Below are 23,580 nucleotides of genomic sequence, written 5' to 3'. Positions count from 1 at the left end.
AATACGAAGGGGGAAGCTGAGAAATTAATGGCGCCCACTGTTCGCGAAAGCCACACTTTAGCCGCCGCACTAAATGTCAACTCTTTTTGGAGTCAAAGCGCCGGCTCGCCGCGGCTTTCAGCTTGGGGCGAGGGGAGAAAATCAACGTGGCTCTCCATCCCTTCACTCAAAGCACCGGTGGACAGGCTCAAGTGGGGTTGATGGTCTTCAATTAGGGGCCCAGTGAGATGCTTGAGTGGCGATGGAAAAAAAGCAGTTTGCCACATTCATTTAAGCTGCAGTGACTGCGGCACGGTGGCTCTGTCTAACGATAACTCCCTGCAATTTTGGTTTCGATTGGCCCCATCACGCCAGCTGCCAGACTAGCATGAAAATGATGTTATCCTGGGTACATTTCTACAACTAATGGCTCAAAATAATTGCCCCGAACGACAGTAGTTTGTTTTTTTTCTGATTTTCTATCTCTGTGTATATGTTTGTATAAAATAGGGGCTTTCTAACACTCAGGACTGATGCTTGAGTCTGCATAGTGAACGCATCTTAATGTCTGTCACATACATTTAAACATTTTCAAGCAGCTGCTAGTCTCAGTTTTTTTTTAATCACATGTCAATCATTCTTAAATCATAATTTTGTGCTTGTGAGAAGTGTCTGCCATGGGAAATGCGTTAATACTCCTCATCAGCTGAAAGGTAGCTCTCCGGGGAGCTGTGCATAAATATTTTGACTTTTCCCGGTGTAAAACTGTGTGTTTAGGTGTGCGTGCGCACGTGTTGATGAATGCGCAGTCGTTCACTTCGCTTTCCATCACTGACGCTGTAATTTTGCTCGAGCATCTCTCATATGTTTCGCAGACATGTCCTGATGAGAGCTTGTGTGTGAATGTGTGTGTGTGTGAGGAACGAATCAAGGTCTTTATTCATCATTCCCCCGATTCTGGTGATTGAGGCCTTTCACTAATGTTTACACTTTCAGCCCAGATGTTCCTCCAGTTTTAACACACATACAGACAGTGATGGAGTGTAGTGCTCAAAAGCTCGGAGCAATGCAGGGAAGGGTTGAGAGATCCAGATGTAGCCTCTTGTGAAAACAAGAACTACTGAGGTGGTCTTGCACCTATGGGCCGTAAACTGTCCTCCCCTCAGTAGGGCAGCTGGAAGGCTGAGCTTCTCAAAGTTAATTTAACACCTAACCATCTCACTTAAGCAATAGTCATTCAAATGTCTTCCTTTGTCCGGCTTTCATCTTCTCACTTCTCATCTCACTTCTTCCTGTCATCCTTCCTGCAGGTCCGGAATGCTCCAGGAACTTCACCTCTAACAGTGGCATCATTAAGTCACCTGGGTTCCCTGAGAAATACCCCAACAACCTGGACTGCACTTTCATGATCTTTGCCCCGAAAATGTCGGAAATCATCTTGGAGTTCGAGAGCTTTGAGCTGGAGCCCGACCCAACGCCCCCTACTGGTGTGTTCTGCCGCTATGACCGGCTGGAGATCTGGGATGGGTTCCCTGGAGGTGAGTGAATGGGGAGAACAAAGAAATGAATGCAATTTAATGTGAAAGTGTGAGGCATTGCAGCAATGCATCATTTAACAATTTAGGGCACCGCTGCTACCTGCTGGGCAGTGTTAGATCACTTAATATACACAGATCAGGAATAACATTATGGCCACCTGCCTAATATTGTGTTGGTCCCCCTATCGCCCTGACCCATCGAGGGCCTGCTGAAAGAGGGAGTGCCATTTCCATGAAAGTGTCTACCTACTACCTGCGTAGGTAGTAATGTCCACATGGATGGCAGGACCCAAGTTTTCCCAGCAGAACATTGCTCCAAACATCACACTGCCTTTGCAGGGTTGCCTTCTTTCCATAGTGCATCCTTGTGCACCACACATGCAACAGGTCAAACTCACTCAAATCCTTACACTTGCCCATTTTTTCTGCTCCTAACACATCAACTCTGAGGACAAAATGTTCACATGCTCCCTAATGTATCCCACCCACTAACAGGTGCCATGATGAAGAGATAATCATTGTTATTCACTTCACCTGTCAGTGCTTGTAATGCTGTGCTTGATCTGTGTAGACATTGCTGTGGAGCTGCCATTTTTGAACTCATGTACACTTTATGACTCCTTTCTAATTAAGCTACAGTTTGAGCTCCTCTGTTATAATTAATTTTTTCAGTTATGTCATTACTAAGTCGTTTCGTTGTTTCTAAAACTACTAAAAACTCTGGTATTTGAAAGTCAGAGATCTAATGTCCAACTAAGTGTAGAAGTTAGCTGTGTCAACACCAGCATAACAAACATGGGAAAATATGTGTTATCGCACTATTTAGAAAACCTGTTAACCTGTGGTGGGAGCGTGAGAATGCGGGTGAGTGGAGTGATAAGTTTCAGCTTCTCTGCTCGCTGTTTTTCCAAAAGGAAAGGAGCAACTAAACAATAAGATGACATTCTTTCGGCAAGAAGGCTAATTGGCAGTGGTCTAACAGAATCCTTTGTCTTTGCCAAATGCCGAACACTTCCTGTCACAATCCTCCCATACTTCCTTTTTCAGTCACAGACCGTATTGTGTCAAAGACTTTGTTAGTGCCTATACATTTGGGAGTTCAAGGTCCGATCTAGGCTGTAATGTTTAAGTTGATGCTTTTCAGGGTGCTGACATGTGGAGAACACAGTCTGATCTTGCAGGAAATTGCTCCAAAAGGAATTTCCTTTGCAGGATTCTTTGTGTTTCTCACCAGAAGTGCTTATTAGAGTCAAACAGCACTCCACGGGACGTCTGCTGCTCTTGGTTTACCACAGGCCACAACGTTCACGTGGATCCAGACACACAATCAAAATATTCCCCCTAAAATGGCGTTCTAAAATCCATCTATCTCAAAAAAAAAAAAAAAAAATCAGCAGGTGAGCGATGGAGCGAGAGCAAGCAAGCAGCGTTCAAAGCAAGGCTTCCATTGCTCTGGGACGAGGCTTTGAACTCGGCGAGCGAAATCACCTCTTGAAGTTTTCAGTTTTTCTCCTGGCTATTCCAACACGGGTGCAGACAAGATGAAAGCTTCTCTCAGCCATCAGTGGCAGAAAATTGAAAGAATTTTATCTTGTTGCGTTCAGCCCAGTTCACATCGGTATTCTCTGCTTTCACGTCGGAGGTGATAAGGTTGAAGTGCAAATCGCGGCGCCTTTTCAAGTAAGTTTACTTAAAGCTCAGTTTTCTTTGAGCCCGTGTGTCTGTAGATGTTAACTTTTGCCGAGCTGACCTTTGATTCCGCAAAATATTTCCACAACTCATTTGTGCAACCCTTCCTCCCCGCCAGAGGTGACGCATGTCTAATTTTCAAGACGGGTGTTGATTAAGTCGATTCTCAAAGACTCTGGGAGCTGAGAATATGCCACATTATTATCACCTTTTAATACATATTTTTACAGAAGACACCGGGGGTCTAGAAAAAGTAACGTTTCCGGCACTGCTTGATGATTAAGATTCAGATCTGTCTCAGTTCATCATTGCATACAGGAAGCTTTGATGAGAGCAGGAACTGGAAAATGCCATTTTGAACTGATGTAGCGTCACGTCACTCAAGTGTTGCCGCGTGTGATCCACAGTCCTGTATAAAAATAAGCCACAGGAGGAAAGCAGCGTGTCGGCTTCTGCCAGGCGGTTCCTGTGGTGCGTGCAGGATCGATAATGATGCATTAGCACGGAAGACTGGAGGCAGAGGTGGGAGACGTTTGGGCAGGCGCAGGTCTTCGTGAAGCAGCAGGGGGGAGGATCTGTGCTACCCCTTACCCCTGTTCTTAAAGTGCACCTCACTCGACAGGTGTGTCGTGGAACCTCAGCATGCCTTTTCCCTGGGGAACAGGCTGGAGAAAAGGCAGCAAGGTTCTTGAAAATAACATAGTGCTGGGGACTCATGCAGATAATCCAGGAGATTTTTTTTCAGCTCAGGTTCAAAAGCAAACATACAGTAGAGTCTCACATTTGTACACCAGGCACCTGGTCTATCAAGATTAATCCGAGCCGTCACACCGCTCCTGCCCCTCCGCCCCCGAGCCCCAGCAGTCTGGCCTTTGCCTTTCATGTAGGAGCCGGGCTGGAAGTGGCATGTTTTGGATGACAGGAGGCCATGGGGTGGCAGGACTGTCACTCGCTGCTGATCACAGCATTACTAATCACAGATAAGCTCCAGCTCCCCCAACAGGAACGCACACTCACCAGTGCGCACGGATCACAGCACACATCAGAGACGCAGGGCAAGGTCATTGTGCTCCCGCGCTCTCCCTCTCTCTCTCCCTCCCTCGTCCCTCCATCACTCTCTCTCTCTCTCCTTGCATTTTTCCACCTCCAACCTTTCATCCGTCCTGTTTTCCCATTCTACTCAGTCTGCCCGGCCGAACACATCGGTCTCCCGCTTTTATTGCTTTCCGACTTAATGCTTCCCCATTGTCTCGCTCCAGTCTTTACTTGTTTGGCCTCGCTGGGCCACGGCTGTGTCTGCCTCAGGTCTAAGAAAACAATTGTGGGTACAGGAGGTTTGTGGTATTTACAGCCAGCAAATAGAGACCATGACCTCCCCCCCACGCATGCCACAGGTTGCGCTTGCTTTTTTTTTTCCCCCTGTGGCAGGCAAACGAACAAACAGAGTCTTTTCTCGCTCTTCTTTATTGGGTCGATTGACACACCAGGTTTCACACCTCCACGGTGGGGGTGAGGGGCTAGTTAAAAGCCATGTGTGACCTTCACCCAAGTCTATATCGAGGAACATATTATATGTTTGCGCTTATTCCTTCTTTTTCTCTCTCCAGTTGGCCCACACGTCGGAAGGTACTGCGGGCAGAACACCCCAGGCAGGATCATCTCTTACACAGGCATCCTGGCCCTGACAATCAACACCGACAGCGCCATCGCAAAGGAAGGCTTCTCTGCCAACTTCACCGTCATCGAAAGAACCGTTCCAGAGGGTGAGCTGGCATACACTCCAAAAAACCCCCAGAAAAAGCACTTAAAATCAGACAGATGGGGATGTCAGGAAGGCTGAATCACAGGTAGACAAAGAACATTGGTACACAAGTGGGATGACTGAGGCAGAAATGTAAATTTGTTTAGTGAAAGAAAACTTTAAAAGTTACTAGCTGTAAAAGAATTAGAGGGCAGGAATGTAACCAGCAGGAGAATATTACACAAAGAAGCAGATGTTGTCTGCTACTTTCAGTGGGTCCTGTTGTGACAAGTTCCCACTTGTTAAGCAGAACTTATAAGAGTTATTAAATAAACACCTCCTGCCTCTTCATTTGGAGAATGTGTTACTGGTTACAAGTCTGCCTCCTGTGGTTTACAAGGCTTACATTTACACACCATGAGCCCAGACGGGCTCCAAAAGACTGCTTCCTCACCAGTAACAACCCTGGACGCACACTTACACACATCCCTGGGGCTTTTACGTTCAGTGTCCCTGTCACGGGGCCTGACCCCCTGACCCTGTTTTGCAAAACTTTCCATCTAAACATTTCATTAAGGAGGAAAAGTCCTGGTAGGAGTCATAAATCTGTCCAGAGGCTAGACCACCCCATACACACATACCCACACCCACACTTTTGGTCTTTGAATAGCAGCAGAGATGGATGAAATCCAGCCAATCTACTAATCATCTCCAAAGAGCGTTTTATCTCACCCAAAGGGGAAGGCACACTTTGCTGTTGTACACATGCTGCAAATGAAAACAAGGCCACCTCGCAGCAACGAGAAGAGCTGTGACTGTTTATGTCACTTCTCTTTACTTTACTCCGAGTCACTCAGGCTGTTTTAATCACGCGTCCAAGATCAGATTACACGGGGCAGCTTTACACATTCGCCCTTAAGAGGCCCGGTGAAATATCTGACCTGTGATCAGCGCACACCTTCATTAAGAAGTCAGTTGCTCTGGCTTACATCACCAACTCAAGCAAATCCGAGATGAAAATAAAAATCTCCAGACCCTGTCTTTGCTTTTCCAGGCTTGTACTGCTTGAATCATTCATAATCCCCTTATGCATAATACACGGTAGATTTTCTCGCTTCTCCGTGGCGAAGGGATGGGTACGCTCCAGCTGAAAGCTACTGATGAGAGGCGATAAGGCGCTGAAAAGAGGCCTTGTCTTTTGTTCTTTCTCGTGCACTCATCCCCTCTATCGACTGTCGCCATTTTTCTCAGCTATCAAACCCCGCTTTGGTCGCTAATCCACGTGATCAGATACCACCTTTGAAAGCGAACAGACAACCTCCTTGTGTTTTTTCGTTGATCGCGGTCTGTAGTCTAGGTGACGTAGGTCCGAGTACAAAAGTCTGGCAAGAACAGGCTGTCTTCTCAAAGAAAGGTGACAATGAATGCAGGGAGGTGCGAGACAGTTTTCTCGGCCTCACACGGAGACTCCAGCATACCTTTGTGCACAAACACATGCGTATACAGCCAAACGTCGACACTGTAAAGCACAAGGATGCACGCTGACCCACTGACTGAGGCGCGTGAGCAGGCCGGCAGATGGGGAGACCATCTGTGTTAGCTCTTAGGCAGCAGCCACACAGCAGTTCCACACTACTCTCCATCCTGAGCCATCTGAATATGTGCATGTGTGTGTGCATATAAGCAAATGACTGTATTTTTTTTGGTCATAAGCTTTTACATTTATGCTAGCATGCTACTTGCTTTATGCTTTATGACCAATTTCCTCATTGGGAAAAAAAAAAGAAGTAAATAAACAAGAGCTGCTTACATAAGTGGCTGAAAGTGTGCCTCCGCATACCTCTGTGTTGTTGTGGTGAACTTAATGAAAAACTGCCCGGATCAAAAGGTCATTTTCTTCATCACTCCACAGCAGGGTCAGTATGTCCAGCCAACTGAGGTTAGAGGGGCTGACCCCAATCTGACCCAGCGGAGTCTTTTCGTTTACGGAGCCCCGGGTACCACAAATCAGCTGCCCAGAGTTAACACTAACAAGTGAAGCACCTCCTCCCATGGGGCGTTTGACCACTGAGTGTGATGTATGGTCCCCAAATACAGACACTAAATACACCTAAACTCCCACAAGAGACCAAATAAGGGAGAAAATGGGGAGAAAGGTTAAAAAAAAAAAAAAGATAAACTGCCCACAGGGAAGTGAAGGGAAACTGATCCAGTCAGTGGGAAAAAAAAAATAAATTACTGGAGGGAAAGTCACTCTAACGCGTAATACCAGCCTACACTGAATGTTTTATGAGGACATTTTTACGTCTTAATGCGGAACGCTTCCATCCTGCTTCCATTAAAAAGTAGAGGGAGAGACGCGGAAAGGATTTACCGAGGCACTGCTGATGTGCTCCTCTTTCCCGGCCAGCAGTGCTGAGTGGCTGTCGTGCGGTGGCCTCCTCCCAGAGATAAGCTCTGATTCTGTAGTGGGGGTGGGGGGCCCTGAAAAGACATTGCTGTGTTGCATTTTGACTTGCTCAGAAATAAACATTGTTTACATTTTTCCTTTGCAGACTTTGACTGTAGCGACCCTTTGGGAATGGAATCGGGAGAGATAACGTCAGATCAGATCATGGTTTCATCCCAGTACAATCCTAGCTGGTCCCCAGAGCGCTCCAGACTCAACTACTATGAAAATGCATGGACACCAGCAGAGGATTCCAACAAAGAGTGGATACAGGTAACCCATGCCACTGTCAGGAAGTTAACAGCGCTTCACGGATAACAATTAAATTTTTAACAGGAAGTTAAATCAAATTACGCGGGTCAGCCATGGCAGGGTGGAACAATTCTCCAGCTGTCTGTGGTCTGTGTTTCTGGAGGTGCGTCACAGTCTGAGGGTGTGTTGTGTATTTGACGCGACCGCTGCCTGCTTGAGCACAGTAGGTGTGCTCCGTGTTTGTCCTTCGGCCTCTGGAGGTGCAGCTTCTCCATAACACCTAACAATTCCGATGATGAATGTCAGCTGTCCTGATGGACCTCTGGGGTGGTTAAGTTCACGCCTTACAAAAATTGCGAGTCCACTCTCTCTATCACTGTCTACCTACCTGTCTATCTCTCTCTCCCTCCCTCTGTCTTCTTGTCCTATCTGATAACTTTTCCTTCTCCGTGATAACAGAGACCGCCTCTGGGGGATGCTGGGATTTATTCCAGGCGTCCTGCCTGGCTTCACACACACACAGACACTCTCAAACACACAAACAGGCTGCATCATATTTTTTTCTGACTGTCAGCTTATCTGCACAAAGCGATCATCACCCACCAAGGGAACTTTATGTGGGAAGATTAAGGATTTAGTTCTTCCATCCCTAGACTGGGATAAGTCACATATTCCAAGCCCACTCACAGCACAACCCCCTCCAGTGACATACCCACTGATGCACTACCTAGATGCATTCAGAGCTTGTTTGATTTATTAACCGAAAGCCTCCAGGCCTCGTAAATGCCCAGACTGTTTGTGTTTTTTCGCCTCTTTTCTACAGTCTTTGCTTCACTGCTGAAAACTTTGGCCCCGGCATATTCCTCGGGGGATGAATAATAGAGCTGACCCAAAGCCAAATATTTGCTTGGGGAGGGCCATAAGCAAGCTTTTCCTTTATTATTGCAATGAAAATATTGTCCTGGGGGCCCCTGTTGCTCCTTCAGACTAATTTAATCAGCGTGCAAGTGTGTACGTGCGCCAGTTTACGTGCAGTCTCCCCTGCTTGTGTGTGTTCGTGCGTTCATACTTGAGTTTGTGGATGAGTGGGACTGTCTAGCAGGGTCCATATTGTCCTGCAGAGGAACTCAGCATGTGTCACAGTGGAACAAGGCACGGGCTCCTTTACCACTTCCTCCAGCGGTTGGATGGTCTGTTGCATTACAGCATTTGTCTCTCTAAAAGGAAAGTCCATTGTTCACAGCCCGATAAGTGTAACAGCTTAGACTTGAAGGCTGCGCCGCTCTGGTTCTCCTCCATGTCATGTTGTGAGTTATCACAATGATTTGTTGCCACTCCAGCCTCCCCCCCATTTTAGTATTGATCATATTGAGGATTTGATTTGGCAGTAAAATCTGCATTTTTAAAAGGAGGGATGTGGTCTAATGAGCATGCTGATTTCCCAATACTAATCAGATGAAAACACCGAATGAGACTTGTCTAATTTCAGACTCTGTGAAAGAGCCAAGTCTGCGCTTGCCACGTAATTTATGGGTTTTTTTTCCGAGGATGTACTTGTGCCGAGCGCCCTGAGCAGAAGTCCAATTATCACAAGTGGTATTAAAAGACTAGAATTCTTCATTCCTCTTTCATTAAGCCTGTCCGTGGTGTTGCAACAAGCTCAGTCCCCCCTCGCGGCACGTACAAATCATCTCAGTGCGCAGTCAGATGCATAGTAATCAATTCATTATTTATTTCATTATCATCCCCTGACTGCAGTTTGAGGCAGACAGTTTTATTATTCATGACAGCCCGGCCTTTGATTCCTGGGCATTTTCTTTTGCTCTGCTTTGCCTCTTCTTTGCCGAACATAATCCAGATTTGTCATCCATTTTAATACTGCCTCATTCTGATGCATGGAAAGGAGGAGGGCGAGATGCTGGAGTCTGTGCGCTCTCCGCTGGGTAATTAGATTGGTGTGGTGGGGTACAGCATTGAGTGCTGGGTTAGCCAGGTCATTAATCAGCCCCTTTGGTCTACGCGGAGATGGACAGATGTCCTTTGAGGTTTACAAGGGAGGGAAGAGGGAGGAAAGAAAGCAACAATAATCCCTCAAAACGGCCCTTGATTTCTTTCTTTTTTCATGCTTGAGATCTGTTACTTCTCGATCCACACTTTTCCCCTCCCTCTTCTTGAAAATTTTAGGCTTACAGATCTACATCAAGGTAGAAAGAGATTTATACGAATTACCTGCCTGCGCAACACGCAGCTTTTTCAGATGCTTAGCAGTGGGGTTCTCTGGAGCAGGTTGAGGTATTAAGGAAAATAATAATTGAGGATACACCACCAGTTTTCACACAACACTAGTGAGGAACTATCCGCATCTGTACGACACATTTAACTCTGAACGGGAGGTATAGTCTATGGATTGGTGTAATGGTTCCTCGGGGAGCGTGATTAGGGAAATTGCTGAGAAGCTCACATAGTGTACAATGGCTTTGTCAAGGATGTCGGAAGAAGGATCTGATGGTCACCAAGAGTCAGTAAAGCATCTGAAGGACTCAATAAAAGACACTCCAAGACGGAATCTCTGTGAGACGGCTGCCATTGATTGCACATACACACAACATGAATAATTTAGACTGTCTTGGAGAGAAACCAACTGTCAATACCTGAAAGCCTCTTTATTGAGCATCTCATAATGGCGATATACAGCACACGTTATCCCATACAGCTGGGGCTTTTATTTTTTATTTTTTTGTTCATGAGTTTGAGCTTGTCTCCATATCTATAATTTAGCTGGAACGGATCCTGCCATTATCTTCAATCTTCTTGTCAGGATGCATTATCCCTGACTACTTTGTCAGTATTTATGTATTTTTTATGTGTCTCTGATAAGCTAAATTGTTTAATCATAAATGGAGATAATGAGTCCCTTTACTCTTGTCATGCGTGCTTTAATCTCACCTTTGTGGCAGACATCAAAGGTTCAGAAGCATATCGGTGTTTGTTGACACAATATGCCTCTTTATCTCCCACATGCAATATTAATCTCAAGGTAAAGTCAACCGTTTACGGGGGAAATTGTCACAGGTTTATGTTGGAATTTGAAACACAGGGGGGCACAGCCCCTCCTGAGTGTATTTGCCCAGGCAAAGCCATACAGCAAACTGTGCTTTGAATCTGAGGCCGGATAAACCCTCACCAATCAAACACTTGCACAGAGCCTTGATAATGGTGCAGTTCTGCCACCAATCAGATAAGAGTGAACACTAAATCCATGTGGTCTGCCCACAGGCTGTATATAATAAACGGACAAAGGCACGGTTATGTCAGATTAGATTTTAAAGTCTCACTTTGAAGCCTCAAGTTAACATTATGGGCAACTGCTTCTAGTTCGTTTGTTTATTTTCTTTTACAGCCAGAACTAACCGTACATGCAAATGCTAGTAAGTAAAAGATTTCATAGACATCATGTGTGTATGAGACAGACATAATTTCCCACTAATAAGTGCTAAGTTACAATGCTGGACTCCCTAAGAGTTGATCTTGCTAATTTTATAGAAAATGCTCCAAAAATTACCAATAGCCCAAAAAGCATTTAGGCTTATCTTTACCTGACGGGCATGCTAACACGGGGAGCCATAACCAACACCTGGTCGACTGTGTGGTGCAGACCATCCAAGAGGTTCATGCATCAGTTTTAGTGAGTCAAACTCTTGTGTCTTACTCATTTGTTACTTTCCGCTGATGGACAGATGCAAACTGTGGATGCTAGCTTTAGCGGATAACTTATTTATCCACTCGCTTATCCAAATGTTGCTATTTCTGGTTCTGAAAGGCCAATATGTCACCTGCACAAAAGCTAACACTTGAAAATGAGGAGTCCAGAAACCACTGCGTGATGTCATAGTGTCCACATCCATCATTTTAGCTAGATACTGTGGCGTTGGCTTCTTTCTTTTTTTAGCCCTCTGGGTTGCAGCTTGGATCTGACACACCCTGTTTTCCATCATATCAAAATGTTCTCTAAACCTTAGATCAATGATTTGTGAAAACGTCTCCTTCATTGCTATTGTCTGCTTCTTTACCTCAGCCTCTGTTTGGGCTTACTTCCCATACCGAGTGATAAGTAATTAGAATATGGACTAGTAATTAACAGCAGCTTCTCAGTTGATGAAGTCTAGCGAGAGCCGAGGAGCGGAGGCTGGCATGCAGCTGCTGGTGAGATCATCATCGTGCCATACAAATGGAAACAATGGATGCTGTCTGTGCCTTGCTCCTTCTAGGCCTTGCTCTCAATTGGAAAATCAATGAGAGAATAGAGACCCACACTCGACTGGAGCGGCCCAAAAGTCAGACTAGAAATCGAAACATGAGGAATAGCATGATGTAATTAAATGAAACAGTGCTGCATAAGTACTCTGAGACAAAACCTCAGCTCAACCATAATCAGCTTCATTTTCAGTGCCTGAAAGTCCCGTAGCCGGTCATCAACCCTAAGCGATCACGTGCAACTGCGTATCCTGAGATCAGATCATGCAGCCACTTCCAGACGTGACATACCTTCAGGTCTGCCCTGCTTCCCATCCCTATCACTGTTTCTGGGTTTCATAATCATTACTCAGCACGTTAGTCATGTGTGTGGCATGGCTGGGAATGACCCTGGAGTTGTGTTATAATGATGATTCACAAAGGAAAAACTTGAAGCCAGACTGTTATCCTCCCTCTCCAATCACGCAACAGTGCATATGTTTAATCTCACCCCCACCTCACGTGCGACAAACCAGGCAACCTTTAACTTAACTATCGCTGTCATCCAGCCTGTACATCCTTCTTTGTCAAGACAACAAATGATCGGCGCATGGGAAGACCTGCATAATTCAGTGCCACCAAAGAGGTGCCGCGGTGCTAAAAATAAACTGTAATCCTGTCAGGTGAACACTGTGATAAATGGAAGGTCGTGAGAGGAGCTCATAGGTCCCGGAGCATTTGAGTAATACAATTTTCAAGAACGAATTAATTACAGTTTCCAGGTAATTGCGCTATTCCTACAAAGCTCCCGCTACACCAAAAGTGACTGCGGAAGAAATTAGTGAAGAGATTGCCAAAAGCTGGTTTAGAAATACTGCATCTGGGAATGGAAGCGCATCTCTTTAGCTTCGTGGCGAGGTATCTGTGCGAATGTCAGCTTCACCGAAATGTCAGCCTCCTCTCATTAGCATACAAAGAAGATTGTAATCAGATTTTGTATGCCAAAAAAAAAAAAAAGAAAGTGACTCGAGACTCTCTGTCTGCTTCATCACTTCTGACTATACTATCCTTTGAGATCCATAAAGCATGTCCAGGGGTTGTTTCCTGGACCGGGGCCTCTGTCTGTGTCTACCAGCTGCTCGTTGACTTTGGAACTCAGAGGAGCTCTCCTTTCTCTCTCACCCTGGGCATTTCTCTTGTTGTTGTTTTTTGGTGAGGGAAAACGAATAAACTTGTTCCCTAGAGGCCTTGGTTATTCAGTCAGCAGCCCACACAGATAGGAAGCTATTTCCCCCCCTCTGTTGGGCAAGCAGAGAAATGGATTTCAAAGAAAAGTACTTCTTCTCCCAGAGTACGGATTGCTCTATGCAACTCCTTGGCAACTCAATTATAAGCCAATCAAGGAGCGAGAGATAGAGCTTTTGAGTCTTTGCCGTTTCTTTAAAGTCCCCCCAACTCTCACACGCACACACACCCCTCCTTCCCTCCCAGGCCTTATAAACCACGTCTTCTTTCTACACCTACACAAAACTGACAAGGCTTTAGCCTCGAAATACATATCATGTGGCCTTGCTGCACATCTGAGTCATGCAGAGACAATACACCTAATGATCACGCCTACAGCTCCCACTGCCAATGAGGTATAATTAGAAAACTTCAAACTAAGCCACACTTGTGCAAACAGATACAGAAATACAACGTCTGTCTGAACACATGCAGTGCATCCGAAAGTCTTCACAGCGCTTCACTTGTTCCTTATATGGATTAAATTAATCTTTTTTTGTAAGAATTTCCCAATACTTTTTTCACTTTTTGATTATGAGGCATTGTGTATAGAATTTTGAGGTGAGAAATTGAATTTAAGACTGTAACATGACAAAATGTGAAACAAGTGAATATTTTCTACACCCACAAACTTACACACCAAATCAGATGTAATCAAATCAGACCATCCAGACGCCTTCTGTTGATTTCAGTGTGTCGGCCTGATTGCATTCACACCAGGCTTTAACTGGCTGATGTTACAAGCCCGAGACCACGACTGATTCTCTTTCTGCCTTTCTGCTTCCATTACATTGTGAAACCACCGGAGCTGTGCACACTGGCATTTGTGAGGCATAGGGCTTTTGACTCATCAGTTTGCCTCATAACAGGAAGGGAGAAAACATCTCAGGCGCACGCACACTCGGAGAGAAAGTCACACGTATTCTGGACTGCGCCGGAGCAGGAAAAACTCGTGGGAGACAAGGACACACTGAAGCCTTGCCCACATATCAGCCTGCCACTGCTTTATGGAAAGATTGTGGGTGATTTCTTACCCCACCTGGCATGTTTATGGCTCAGGTTGTGTGTCCCACCAGATATGAGTTACTGTGCACTGGCATATCCCAGAATGTGTCTTGTCATTTATCTATAGGTGGGCTTGAGTCCAAACACTTACACAGGGGGAAAAATAACAATATGGCAAATGCGCAGCAGATACAAGCTTTCGTTCTGTTTGATCAGCAGAGTCTGGAAACGCAGAGCCTCCCTTTAGGCCTGCGATTAGGAGTCATAATTCACACCTTCCTCGCAGTCATTACATCACCCATTAGACATGACTCAGCCTTTCATCTGCAGATGACAAACGGCTTATCATCTGTGAGTGATCTATTTACCCAAGCTCCGCTGTGCACTCAGTTTCTAAATGTTGGCTATCGGTTTATGTATATAGGTCAGCAAGTTCTGTCCTGTGCTCTGGGCTAAAAGGAGTCCCACTAGTAATCATTATCTGGGCCTGTTTGTTTTCACTGCGGTCTCGGTGGCGTAGGATGGACTCTGCTTTGCATCCAAGTGCCCTGGCAGCCCGCCTTCTCTCCGTGACCCGTGCAACCCCGGTCTGTTAGCGCAGCCTCAGCACCGTTCTTCTGCTTCTAACAAGCAGCCATTAATAAATCATGCTTTGCTCATTACCCAGGCCCTGTTATCAGGCTGTGGCTGTGAAATTGATCTAGTCTGTGCACTTCTTCGCGGGAGACTCTGCACTCGTGTCCCTCACTTCTTGCGAGGCATAACTGTCAGCCACTTGTTCCTCCCCTCCTAACCTTCTCCTCGCCCTTCACCTCTCCTCTTTCCCTTTTTTTTTTACTTCGATTGCACTGTTGGACTTACTTTCATTACAGCATTACAGCGATTTGGTTATGCCCACCACCGTGATAGTTTGTAGGAGTTTAAAACAAATGAGCGCAAGGTGATCACAAACGCTCATTTTTACCCACCGACAAAACGTCTCTACTAATCAGCAATATTTTGGCACGCACATGTCCTGAGATTGTTTGAGTCTGAGCACCCACGAGTGTTCCCAATTAGCCCCGCCACTCATTTCATTCCCAGAGGCTCTTCTCCTCCATTAAACCTAATGAGATCCATTCAGAGAAAACAACCCCAAGGCCAAGTCTTCCTATTAGAGCATTTTCAGTGAAGCCTTTACAGTAAACTGCTTTGCTATTGGTCCAGGCTGAAAATATGTCAGACTGGCCATTTGAATGCAGATGTTAAAGACCTGCCTTGGCTAATGCACTAAACGCCAGTACAGACCCAGCTTCCTCCATCCACTACTGGCACATGCAGCCGTTTTAGCCAGCAGACAGGAAGTAAGTTCCTGTGTTATTAAATGGGAACTGGCTGAAGCTGACAGGATTTGATTTTGTTTCTATTTGCAGACCAAAAGAAATCAGGGGGACTTACTGTAAAAGCCCCTTGAGCCTGTAGACAGGAACAAAAGTATTCTGTCTCCGTATCTGACTGTCTTTTTTGTTAGTCTTCATCCATCCACATCCTTTAGGCAGCCAGGAGAGAGTGAGAGAATAGCAGAGTGGAACCTCATTTATTGCTCCCATCTGTTTATGTCTTTATATTTCTGGAGCGGGATTGACCGGCATTTTGTGGCATGCTGATATTCCTTCCCTGCCCTTCGCTCTGAATCATTAAGGGAAGCACACTACTGTATATAATGTTGGCAGGCAAAGTAGGTAGATTCTGTGTGGCTTTAGTCTCAGCAGAGCTGGAACTCTGCTAAGATAACCCTGGCTCTGATTGCCTAAAAAAATGCACACGCTAAAGTGTCTTGTCTGCTCACACTCCCATAAAGGATTTGACTGTTGTCGCACATGCTCAAGCCGACTATCTCCTCTGAGTCGATGCAGTAATCTGCTCGAGACTCTGGTCGCCATCCGTCGGGGCTTGAGCCCATCTCACGTCAACATCAAAGGCCTCGTCTTTCCCCGTGATCTTGGAAATCTGTTCCACCAACGCCAAAGCTTCTTGCATTTCTCTTGGTTTTTTTTTTTTTTAAACGGTGCCCGCACGCAATACCATTACTCCTCATTACCGTCAGCTCAGCCTGTCAAAAGATGGTGTTAGTGCTTGTTAAAATTAAGACGCTACTTTTACACCAAGGGCTTAGGATTCTTTGAAAGTTTTGCAGGTCGACACCACACCCACTCTTTTTCTTTGCCTCTGCTGTGGATGATGGGATGATAGGTGAGGTCCAAGGAGCCTCTGCAGTGGTCAGAGCGAGCTCATTTATTATTGCTGGTGGCTGAAAAATTACACCTTTATCCCCAGACTAGCAATACCTGGCTTCTCCTTTGCACTGGTAAACTAATCAACGTGATCAAAGCAAGTTTTGAAGGCCGTTCCTGCCGCAGACACAGAAGCCGCGGGGACATATATATAAGGACGTGGATTCTGTCTTTCCTGGCAGTGATGGTGGTGGTTTTAAACAGGCATGATGGCTGGCAGACACAGACTGCGCTCCCTTTTCCAGGTCTGATGGAAACCAGCCCCACTCTCTGCCCAGCATCATCTCTGAGTGCAGCACCCATGCACTGAGGAAAATATACGTACACAGAGACGCACAGACATTCACTCCTCCACCTCTCTGACCCTGCTACCTCTGGCTGTCTCCTTGTCAAAATATAATAGCCCTGCAGTAATGTACTGCAGTTCATGATTACTTTATAAAGCCCTGCATATTTTAAAGACACAACATTTGATATTCTGTCTGTATCTTTCTTTCCTGCTCACCGGTTCTGATGATGTGATTGCAGACCCTGTTTTATTCACATTTATCCAATGAGCTCTCGCCGGAAATTAAGTTGTCGTCCTGTCTCTGCTTCATTAATGCAAATATCATTTTATTGCTGTTTATTAAATTCCAGGTAGCTGCTGATGAGACTATGACCGGAGGTGAATCAGATAGCGGGGACTCATTTTTAACTCTCCAACTTGTCTTGTGTATTATTAATACAGGCTGTGCGCTGAAAGACGTCTTTACAAAAGTTATCAGGCAAAGAGCATTACATCGTAGCACTATATGCCCAGGCTAATCAGGGAAACACTAAAGGAGAAAGTAAAGTGATCGGCAAACTCATTGTAAACTTGTCTCTCCTCTCTTCATCCTTTTCAGGTGGACCTTGGGTTCCTGCGGTTCGTCTCAGCCATCGGCACCCAGGGCGCCATTTCCCAGGAGACCCAGAGGGTTTACTTTGTCAAGTCCTACAAAGTGGATGTCAGCTCTAATGGAGAGGACTGGATCACTTTGAAAGAAGGCTCCAAACAGAAGGTATATTCCTCAAGAATTAAAAGTTTCTTTTGAGCCATGAGTGGTGTACCAGCACCACCTCTGTGTTATGAACTATTTTTGCAGTGAAAAAGCTTTATTTATTCAGATAAATGAACAGAACCCAGAGCAGAGCAGGCACCAGTGATCACAGATGTGAGATTGATCAGTTCAGATGCAGCATGAAAGGGGGAGCCGAGGTGAAGGAGGTTTATGGTCAGCTTCCAGAACCGCTGCAACTATGGCCTCGTTAAAGAAGCTTAAATAGCGTGTCCTACAGGCTGGGATTACGACTAAGCTTAACTCCATGACCTGTCTGAACTAATGTTGTGCTCGCTTTCTGATAGTGTTTCTAGATGCTTTGGCTGTAGCTCTTCATAAGACTGTTTTGGAAGAAACTAAATCATCAAAATAGCTGACGTTCACTCCTCCTTGACCAGTGACTGTGTCATGAAAAACCACCCGTGCACATGTGCTACACTTGGAATATCCCGTCCAAACAGCACATCTAGCTGATTTAAATTGTGGTCTTTTCAAAGTTGCTTACGAACTCAACTAAAGGGGAAATACCAGGCTGTATGTACTTAAACCACATTCTCCCAACATGTAATTATACACTTTAAATCAGTAGGGTAATATACCCACTCTCCATGTAAGCGCATGACATTTACAGCAAAAACGACGGCAATAAAGTCACTGCATGGAGGAGTGTGTTGGAATGTTGCCTCTGTTTTATGTCAGGCACCTGTCAATTTTTCATTTAAGAAGCAGGGAAAAACAAAGATTTGACAGACCAGAGATAAAGAGGAGCGGGAGCGATGGTTGTTGTGTTTGAGCAGCTGGCAGAGAGGGACTAGAAAAGGAAGGAAGAGAGGGATAGTATGCTTGACCGGAGTGAGACAGGCGATGACCACTGATTACAGATCAGCCTGTCAAACAGGTTTTGTCCATCTGGAAGCCTCTCTGTGGGTGTCCAGAGGGCAAGGGAAGAATGTGTGTGTCCAACAGTCCCCAGGTTTCCATGGCATGTAAATACCACAATTTCCAATCAAAAGAGTGTGAGGCTACCACTGCTATCAAGAAGTTTTCAAAGGCAACACAGCATCCAAGCACGATTGTTTGTGCTGCTGTGTACATGTCCCCTCAGGCCTCTCCAAAGTTCACTGTCACTTCTATAAAGTGGCAGCTTAAAGGTACCGTGGTAAACTCAGCCTGTGTTTTTCCGGACTCTAAAGTGCTTTTGTGCAGAGGGGCACCATTTGCTACATGCTGAGACTGCAGTTTGGCATCTTAGCGCAGCTCCGGAAAAAGCCACTTTACAGTTAGCGAGTGGAGAGGAGACTCAGCGTGACTTTTGAGAGAGTGGAAGGTTTTCTTACAGGGTCCTCTCAGTGATGTCCCTGTACTGAAGGAGTGCGTGGCAAGCAATTGGACACGGCTGCGTGAACTACTCTTAGTTTTTTACTTTAGAGTTGATTAGCCAAACTACCAAACTTACTGCCTTTCTATCTCTTTCCATCCTGCTCACTTCAGCTGGGTTCCTCTTTGCCTCATTGCCGCTAAGTCACAGAGGTCAGGAGGTCATGTGGTCACTGCTGTGATTCAATTACCCGGAATGAACTGTGACGGACTGTGGGGAGTTGTTTGGCTGGGTGGCCAGCCTACTCATATGATGCTAGTAAACTGTCAACAGACCTAAGGGGGGAACAGTGACGTCTGTGACCTTTCAACAAGACGCTGCAGTAAAACCTCCAACTGATCAGGAAACAGAGGACAGTGAAAGAGCATCTTGAGCCAATCTGGTATATCTCGTCTCAGGTTTCATAGTCACATTACCCAGCCTGTGGGGTCTGCTACATATGGAGAAAGAGGAAACATTTAAGCCATCTCATTAAAAAAGTGGCCATAAAGCTTGCCTTCCAATGCTACGTCTTGTGTAAATTTAATGCAGATGAAGGCCGATCTCTGAGCCCCAGTGAATTCTGTCTCTGTCTCGTAGAAATTCTGCATCTCAGCAGCTCAGCATATTCTGTCGATAACTTACTTCCCTCCTGCATCTTTCACAGGTTTTCCAAGGCAACACCAACCCAACTGACGTTGCCAAGACGAAGCTTCCCAAGCCCACGCTGACGCGATTCGTTCGGATACGTCCGGTTACCTGGGAAACAGGCATCGCACTGCGCTTCGAGGTGTACGGCTGTAAGATATCAGGTTGGTTGCTGCTGAGATCACATACACATTCATACAGTGACTCCATATTCCATTTTCATATGCCTAATCAGCTTACACCACAGACTCTAGTCATAATTTCTGCTCTCTTGCGGCAACCTAGTTGATATTTCCCATCCAGGCCTCACTGGTGCAAACACCTCCCTCCTTATCTGCTTCCTTTAAGGCTAAAGCAAGCTGTTGCATAATAGAGAAGTGGTGCATGAAGGAGGATTACCTATTTATGTCTCCCCATGTTTAGATGTACCTCATCCAATATATATGAAACCAACAGCTTGCAGGCAGAGTGAGCTGAAGCCGGGTGGGCTCTGTTTGGGCCCATCCCTCCTGCAGATCTTTCCTCAGCCTCCTCTTTAGTCTGGCTTTGCTTTTAAAGCTTTGATTTTGTTTGTCTCATCTTTGCCTTTTTTTTTTGTTGATGTTATTTTAATGTGTGGTATGTGCATGTGTGTGCGGCTCCCTTTTGTATGGTTTTTAGCACATCTGCCTGACTCGCTGCGGGATTATGAACATGTGTATTGAATTCTAATTAGCGCTTGGATGTGTGTCTTGTTCCCCTGCTCTTACAAATGAAGTGAACAGGGACAAAAATATGAAAGTAAGCTTCTTTTATTTTTTCCAATGTTGTTAGTGCAGGATTACGCCCTGGATTAAAATTAGGGATGGGATCAGTTGCAGCCAGCTAAATGTGAGCCGGTCGAGTGTTGTTTTTTAATTTTTTTTAAATGGAGCTTTGTAGCTCTCTGGTACATATGCAGAGCACTGTGGGTACAGCAGGGTTACAGATGGGGCGTGTGTTTCGGGGCGCACGACCAGACCGCTGCGCAGAGCATAAACACATCACAGGATCGGAGTCACCACAGGGCCTCGGGCATGACGTCAGCACCCCTGGGTGCTCTGAAGACACTGCCAGCTTCACTGCATGCTAGCAGAGAGCGAGAAGCTCTGAGGCTCTTGAGGGCTGCATAAACTCAGTGACTCACTCCGTTCTACACTTAGTTACAAATCCTTGATACAAGATCTTGAGTAACTAGTGCTTTTAAAGTGCTCTTAAAGTTCATCGCCGCTTTTCTCACCAAAAAAGGACTTTTCAAATCTGCATTTTTTTCCAAGTTTTCCCCTTCCAGTTTTTCTTTAAAACCATAACTTAGGCATCACAGGAGAGGAGGAGTAAAACCCCAGAATGTGGCAAGATGTTCTCCCTTAAATCATCATGGTCGCGTGCCGATATAAACAGCTACTCATTAATGAACAAGATCCGCCACCCTGTTGTTAGTAAATATGCCGTGGTGTATAAATATCACTGATAAACCACTGATGCTCCACCCAAACCCTGAGCGTGGCCCACATAGCCGCGTATCACTTTGTGCTTGCTCCCCTGGGTGTGTCGCTGCGTGCATGGCATCACAGCTGAAGTCGATTAACAGCTCCAGATGACCAAGGCACTTGGGTAGAGCGTCTAAGCTCAGATCAGTGTCTCTCACACGCACTATCACACATGTGTACCTTTCTCTGTATCCTCCCACTTCAAAGGGGGTTCAGTATGCCTTTGCTCTGCCAGAGGCCAGCTCGCTGATCGCCCTCAAACAGATTCTGGCCAAAGATGAAAGAAAGTGGGAGAAAAATAAAACAGTCGAGGGGCATTCGCACCGCCAGCATTTGTTACATGATCTCCAATTTGGACCTTTTCGAGAATGCGGGAGCGGAGATTTGTCCCACGGGTTCTCACAGGAGCCGGTTTAGATAACCGGAGACAGAGAAAAAGAGAGAGAGGAAGACAAGTCTGAACGGGGCCTTGTTTTCTCCAAGTTTTCGCTGACTTTTCCCAGACGCAGCTACGCTATTGATTCCTGCTGCGGTACAGTGCACGCTCTGTCTCATACAGACACAGAAGATGTAATAATGCTGGGATTTATCCCTCCGTGGGAGCCAGATAGTAAATATATTATTGCTTAGCACAGGTCTCTGACTCAGTGTCTTGGGATTAAGTGTTGGAGGAAAGTTAGGACGAGACACACAGGAAGATTTAAGCCCAATAAAAGCTTCTAATACAAGTGTCAGACTTCGAGTGGCAGCTCGTGGAGAAACTTTTGTGGACTCCTGTGGATTCTTTCTAGCTATGCAAAGAAGAATTTCTGAAGTATATAATATTTACTGCAGTCTTTTTATTGAGCTGCACATCCACCTTCTGTTTGTGTGGGGCAGCCAATTAAAGGACAGATAGCTTTAAGTAAAGGTGACCTCTCACTTTAAGAGAGAGGAGAGCTAAAATGGCTTGTTTCAGACATAATGTGGACTGAGGCCCAGCAAACATTGGGATTATTTTTAATTATGAATCATGCAAAGTTACTCTAGTAGAGGTCAAGAATGTAAATGCAGAGTTGGAAAAGAGTGTAGTCGCTCTCCTTTACAGTGTTTACAGCACTGTCTTGGGTTCAGAGCTATTGTGCCCGTATCAATCACTCGCATGGTACTAAACTATTTCACAGATTTCATAAAAACTTATTATTTGAGACAAATTTGTTTTTATTTTCACATGTAGTGTTAGAAAGGTCAAAAAAATGGACAAAAAAAAAGTTTCAGGTTAAAGCATTCAGATGGTTCTACAAGCTGTAGCGACGAATTGGTACCCTTCTACTTCATTATACAAGGGGATGTCACTGGAAACAAGGCCTGAGGGGAAAAAATTGAAAAAAAACCAGCTTTCTCTCTTTGGAAACGAACTGGAGATGGAATCAAAGATCATAAAATATACAAAAGGTTGAGCTAGATGATCACAGAGGTAGAATGAAAAAAATAATAAAATGAAAGAGGAGAAAAAAGTTTGGAATTCTGGACAGGAAACAACAAGGTGTTCAAAGATGCGGTCCCACAGATGTTAACAGCTGCGGAGCAGAAGGTAGACCAGTGCAGCAGCAGCAGATAAAACACAAAGAGAATGTGTTTTTGTGTGTATATGAGTCTATAGAGGGAGGGGCAGAGAGATGAAAAGAAAAAGTGCTCCCAGAATGCAGGAGATGGAAACACCAACAGAGAGGAGGGTTTTAATTGGCTGCCTGGAGACAACCGCTTCAGGCAGAAGAATTAGTATGCATGAGATCTGCAGGCAGAGAGACACAGAGAAAGAGAATAGAGGCAGAGATCACAGTAACATCACAACGAGTTTGGGGAATAGTCGTCCTCACTTTGACTTTGACTATCCATGACGATGCCCCTGTATGAACTCAAATTCACCGAAGCAGAGCCGTGGCAAGGCTGATGCTGAACCTCAAGCCTTTGGATGCAGATCGCATGTTTTATTTTTCCATCCATCCACTCTCTAGGTTTTCTTTCATTTGTATCAAAAAGCTAAGCACCTTTGGCTTTCCACTTTGCCTTTCAGAGTACCCGTGTTCAGGCATGTTGGGCATGGTATCAGGCTTAATCAATGACAACCAGATCACCGCGTCCTCCCATACAGACCGGAGCTGGGTACCAGAGAATGCCCGCTTGCTAACAAGTAGGACAGGATGGACCCTGCTGCCCCAGCCACAGCCCTTCACTAATGAATGGCTACAGGTGGATCTCGGCGAGGAGAAGCTAGTGAGGGGCTTGATCATCCAGGGGGGGAAGCACCGTGAAAACAAGGTGTTCATGAAGAAGTTCCGCCTGGGCTACAGCAACAATGGCTCGGACTGGAGGATGGTGCTCGACACCAGTGGAAACAGGCCGAAGGTGGGTTTTTCTCTCTTACCTCGCACGGTGCCCAACATTACTTGGGTATGTGTTCAGTTCTGCTATCAAATCAGAAGATTAGCCTTAATCAAAGCACTCTTGATCATTTTTCAATTCATGGACCCAGGTTTTTTTTTTTCAAGGGCATGGATTG

At 45.5% G+C, this 23,580-nt stretch overlaps 1 protein-coding gene across 2 annotated transcripts in view; it reads left to right on the top strand.

Moving 5' to 3' along the window:
- Positions 1–23,580, top strand: part of nrp1a (neuropilin 1a) — a 61,998-nt gene that overhangs the window by 26,971 nt on the left and 11,447 nt on the right. For both annotated transcript variants that reach the window (XM_031728344.2, XM_031728342.2), the window contains exons 5-10: positions 1,290–1,517; positions 4,814–4,969; positions 7,503–7,669; positions 17,331–17,486; positions 19,550–19,694; positions 23,095–23,426. In XM_031728344.2, the coding sequence (XP_031584204.1) occupies positions 1,290–1,517; positions 4,814–4,969; positions 7,503–7,669; positions 17,331–17,486; positions 19,550–19,694; positions 23,095–23,426 (1,184 nt within the window). The remainder of the gene's footprint in view (positions 1–1,289; positions 1,518–4,813; positions 4,970–7,502; positions 7,670–17,330; positions 17,487–19,549; positions 19,695–23,094; positions 23,427–23,580) is intronic.

This window comes from Oreochromis aureus, linkage group 9 (genome assembly GCF_013358895.1).
Source record: "Oreochromis aureus strain Israel breed Guangdong linkage group 9, ZZ_aureus, whole genome shotgun sequence".
NCBI classification, from domain to species: Eukaryota; Metazoa; Chordata; class Actinopteri; order Cichliformes; family Cichlidae; genus Oreochromis; species Oreochromis aureus.
Note: the sequence above shows the minus strand (reverse complement) of the source record. Positions and strands in the feature narration are given on the sequence as shown.